Below are 5057 nucleotides of genomic sequence, written 5' to 3'. Positions count from 1 at the left end.
TCATAAGATTTGGTAGAGTAATTCAGTAACTAGCTTCACCTCTGAGAACATTTCAAGACAATGACCAAAACCTAACCGAAAGAGTCTCATTCTTTTACGGAGCCCCGTGCACACAGCGTCAGAGGCTGTTCTGCGCGAGGCGTGGCTTTCTAAGGCCGCCCCGCCCCGGCCACGCCCCCAGAAGCAGGCACCGCCTCCTCTAGCCACCAGCTGAAGTAACTTCGCGAGTGCTTCTCGCGATACCTATTCCTCCTTAGCGAGATTTCGATAACTTAAGCGAAGAATGTCTCGCGAGAAGTTGAACCGGGAGAGTGCTGCAAGGAAGCGAGTTCCGACGGGATTCTGAAGTCAGGCTCCTGTTCTCCTGGTTCCCGGGCGGCTTTAGATGTCGGGAGATGTAAACCTCTTGTTTGGCACCTTCTGACAGGATGGTGTTGACCCGGGTGAGGGTTGGGACCCAGCCGGGCGCCTCTGACTGAACCCGACACTTACGGGCCGAGGCGGCGAGGGAGGGGGCTGGGATGTGGGAACTTCGGGATCTCTGGGTTTCTCTGGTTTCACAGACCTAAGCCCGAGAATAAAGCCGAGTGCGCTGACGCTTGCCCGTGCGCATGCTCTGTCGTTTACTCGCAAGACTTAACCTACGCCCCAGATAACTGCATCCCAGCCCGCAGACTGTAACACCTGCTCCCTTCATCTCTGAGCAGAATGCCAGCTCCCCGAGGGCTGGGACTGTCACTGCCCTTTCCTGGGAGCCTAGAAGATGCCTGTTACATAGTTGGCCCTCGACCAACTTTTCTTGGATGAGTAAATAGGATTGCAAGGTAGTTTCCAAGGAAACTAGAGTGACTTTTCTTCTGAATGAACTTTATTTTGGAATAACCCTGCATTTGCAAAAAAGTTGCAAAGATAATACAGATTTCCCACATACTTTTCACGCAGATCCCCCTAATGTTAACATCTAGACTGACTGACTTAAATTAATTTTGATAACTGTGACACAGCTTTCTGTGTTAACGCCACTAGATTCTACAATACTTTACCATTGCTTTACGTTTGAGTAGTAATCTTTTAGAGAAACCTTGTTTTTTCATAAGTAGATAGTGTGGTAATACAGTTTGCTTATGTGTGAGGTACTGCCCCCACTCAAGAACTAATAATCTAAAAAGCGTTCTTAAGAAAAAGGACTGCTAATGTTGGAGTTCAATAAATTTGTAATATTAGAGTGTGTCAGCAATTTTTTCTTATCATCATAGCTGAAAGCAAAATCAGAGAGGAAGCTTGCAAAACAGATTTGCAAAGTTGTATTGGATCATTTTGAAAAGCAATATTCCAAAGAACTTGGAGATGCCTGGAATACAGTAAGGTTAGTATAATCTGTCTCTTGATGCCTTATGGTAGAATAAGAAATAAACCCTTTGGGGGGAGGGGTGCTGTGAGGATAAAAGATAAAGGAATCTGAACCTGTCTTCCATTTATTTCCTAAAGGGAAGAGCTAGGAGGAAATAGATTGTCATAGGGAGATTGACAGGGGAGGGATAACTGTAGTGATGGTAAGCAAAAATTGTTACGCCTTATCTTGAGCAGTTGCTTTGATCTTTCCAACAGGAATGCCCATGAGTTTGACAAAATTATACTGTAATAGAACAATCTTAAAACTTTTGAGAATATTCAACTAGTTTCTGAAATTTAGAAGGTAATACAACAAGGCGTTAAAGCCAACACTGCTTTATCTTCACTGAAGTCACTATTTGGTCACCATATTTCTTCCGTGTGTGTGGCTGGTCATGTTTTAGTTTTTTTTGGTGTGTGTGTGTGTGTGTGTGTGTNTTACTACAAAGCCTATCTTTACCTTTTGACACATAAACCTCTATATGTACATAAAGGTTTTTGAGAGATATTTTATGTAAATGTGAAGATTCACAAAATTGTATAGGAGATAGCCTATAAAAGTACTTAGTCTGAAACATTGCTTAGATCAAATGACTAAACAATAAAAATGCCTAGATATGTAAAATTCCTGTTTAGCAGTAAATCCTTATAAATCTGCTTCATTCTTCATCCCCTTTCTCTTCGACACTGAAAGAAAACAATGTCTGGTTTTTGTGTCAGCTCATTTTATTTTTTAAATGTCTGCAGTGGTTTAAAACAAATCTGCTTCTAACCGGTTTTATTCTTAAAACTCAATGTGGAGTTTTGTTTATTCAGTAACTATTTGGTATGGGATAGCAGAAATCTATTAATCTATTCCATGATACATTAGTATTGATTCTGGATGCAATTTAACCATTTCACTCCTTAATACTATATATTCTTTTGCACCAAATCTAAAATTTTAGATTACTGGGGAACTTGTTTGAAAAAATAAATATATTAAGGTTCAAATCACATCATTGGTAATGACATTTATCTTTTTACATGACCCTAAGTTTTGCACCTATAATATACACCTATACAGATATTTTGAGCATCATGGGTCTCAAAATGATGATGCTTATTAAATATTAGGGGTCACATTAAGCACTGATTGCTTTCTGATAAATTGCAGATTGCTGTTACAAGGGAGCAACTAAAGAGAAGCACTAAAAGAGCAAATAAAGTGCTCTTACTATCAGGATGAGTGTTAATAACTCTCGCCTTCCTGAGAACTGCCACTAGTAAAGGTGGGTGAGGTAGTTAGTGAATACAGTCATTTTGAATTTCAGGGATTTGGTATCAGATCTTGATGATAATCAGAAAGATCATGATAGTGAAAACACAGCAGCAGCTAACATTTGGGTGTTAACAGTTTCCAGGGCTTTGGCCTAAGCGCTTTACTTGAGTGTTTCAATTTAATCATTTAAGCCTCCCAGTAAAAGAGATTATCTCAATGGGCTATCTGTAGGAAACATGTGACTTAATTTCTTTTTCATCATATCCATCCTTTTATCCTGAATTGTGAATATCTGGGCTAACGGGGCTCATAAGATTTGGTAGAGTAATTCAGTAACTAGCTTCACCTCTGAGAACATTTCAAGACAATGACCAAAACCTAACCGAAAGAGTCTCATTCTTTTACGGAGCCCCGTGCACACAGCGTCAGAGGCTGTTCTGCGCGAGGCGTGGCTTTCTAAGGCCGCCCCGCCCCGGCCACGCCCCCAGAAGCAGGCACCGCCTCCTCTAGCCACCAGCTGAAGTAACTTCGCGAGTGCTTCTCGCGATACCTATTCCTCCTTAGCGAGATTTCGATAACTTAAGCGAAGAATGTCTCGCGAGAAGTTGAACCGGGAGAGTGCTGCAAGGAAGCGAGTTCCGACGGGATTCTGAAGTCAGGCTCCTGTTCTCCTGGTTCCCGGGCGGCTTTAGATGTCGGGAGATGTAAACCTCTTGTTTGGCACCTTCTGACAGGATGGTGTTGACCCGGGTGAGGGTTGGGACCCAGCCGGGCGCCTCTGACTGAACCCGACACTTACGGGCCGAGGCGGCGAGGGAGGGGGCTCGGATGTGGGAACTTCGGGATCTCTGGGTTTCTCTGGTTTCACAGACCTAAGCCCGAGAATAACGCCGAGTGCGCTGACGCTTGCCCGTGCGCATGCTCTGTCGTTTACTCGCAAGACTTAACCTACGCNTGGGACCTACCTAGTACACTGAGTAAAAAGCATTCTACTTCAGTTATAAAATTAATAACAACCTAAATTTGATAGGTGGCTGAAATGTAAGGAAAATCAACACAAGAAAACAGATGTAAATTTTGAACTGGATTTTAGAGAAAAACAAAAACAAAAACGTGTTGCATATACTTTGGGTTTCTTTTGTGAAGGAACCAAAACATTTACATTTATTTATTTTTACAAACACTAAACTCATATTTTTGCCATCTTTTTAATACTCATCTAGTTTGAGAATATATATGTTTTTAAAATTTTTGTTTCCTACCAGTGATTACTGTACTGTACAATAATTACTGAGTCCAATTAATAAAATAAAAGTGGCTTTTGAAATTAAATATATTATAAAGTGGAATTAATGTTTTATATTTCTCAAAAGTTAATTTGTATTCTTAAAGCATTCTAACAATATTTTACAAGTTTTGTAAATCCTGGTAGCTTTTAACAATTTAATACCTATTTTGTTATATGCTGCATTTTTATTCTTAATCATCGTGAATTATGACATTTTCACGCAATAAAAATAATTTATATCAGTATGCTGTTTTCTCTTTATTTGATAAATTTAAATGATTGTTTTGGGGTAATAAAATAGGAAATGGTTTTTAAAATATGATTGTTAAAAGACATTTTAAGTCGATAGATTAAAATAATAATTTTTTTCTTATTTTTCCATGAGAAAGTTTTTTCTCTGCAGAAGTTTTTATATATGTGGGAAAGAATGTTGTCATTTTAAAGGCAGTTAAAAATAAGATCATATCATCTTATGATTCTAGGTGACTCGATATATGTCTTAAGTTAAAGCTGCTTACCAAAAGATAGATATATAATTCTATATGCCTTTATGTGTCAAGTGCACATATAACATATATACAATATTGTATGTAATCGATTTTAAATAAAACTATGCATGGAAACAACACTAAAAAGTGTTGTAAAATGCTAATAGTGGGGTTTTTAGAGTTACTGGTTGTGTGTTTCAATTTTTCAAACTAATTTTTGTAATTTGACTTTTATAATGGGGGAAGAAGATTTGTAATTTTGTAAAAATTAAGTTTCATGTTCTGCAGGTTTGAAATTAAGAGCTCTTTTAAGTGCCAAATGAAAGACTAAAATTCACTTGATATGCAAAACTTCCTGTGAAGAGCCCAAAGATATTCAACTGTAGAATATGCCGGTATATTTGCAGCTGATCTCCAACTAAGTGGTTTTTTACTATGACAATATTTTATTTGTTACGCAGTTCTATATGCTATACCCATTTATGTTCAGTTTCTATATCCAATGCTTCCAGGTGGCAGAAGCTTATCAAAAGTGAAACTGCTTACACAAATAAAGCTGTGACTTACAAACTTTAGTATCCTTGGCTTTAATACCTAAGTTTTCTCTAAATGGAGTATACACTGCAGC

General features: G+C 38.6%; 1 protein-coding gene across 2 annotated transcripts in view; it reads left to right on the top strand.

Annotated features, from left to right (window-relative positions):
• Positions 1 to 251: 251 nt before the first annotated feature.
• NSUN3 (NOP2/Sun RNA methyltransferase 3) overlaps positions 252 to 5057 on the top strand; it is a 67846-nt gene continuing 63040 nt past the window's right edge. Inside the window, exons 1-2 of one of the 2 annotated variants that reach the window (XM_019631550.1) lie at positions 252 to 443; positions 1257 to 1366. In XM_019631550.1, coding sequence (XP_019487095.1) covers positions 429 to 443; positions 1257 to 1366 — 125 coding nt within the window. In that variant the 5' untranslated portion in view covers positions 252 to 428. The remainder of the gene's footprint in view (positions 444 to 1256; positions 1367 to 5057) is intronic. The other variant, XM_019631549.1, reaches the window with a different exon arrangement.

Source organism: Hipposideros armiger, unplaced genomic scaffold (genome assembly GCF_001890085.2).
Source record: "Hipposideros armiger isolate ML-2016 unplaced genomic scaffold, ASM189008v1 scaffold_1005, whole genome shotgun sequence".
Classification (NCBI taxonomy): domain Eukaryota; kingdom Metazoa; phylum Chordata; class Mammalia; order Chiroptera; family Hipposideridae; genus Hipposideros; species Hipposideros armiger.
Note: the sequence above shows the minus strand (reverse complement) of the source record. Positions and strands in the feature narration are given on the sequence as shown.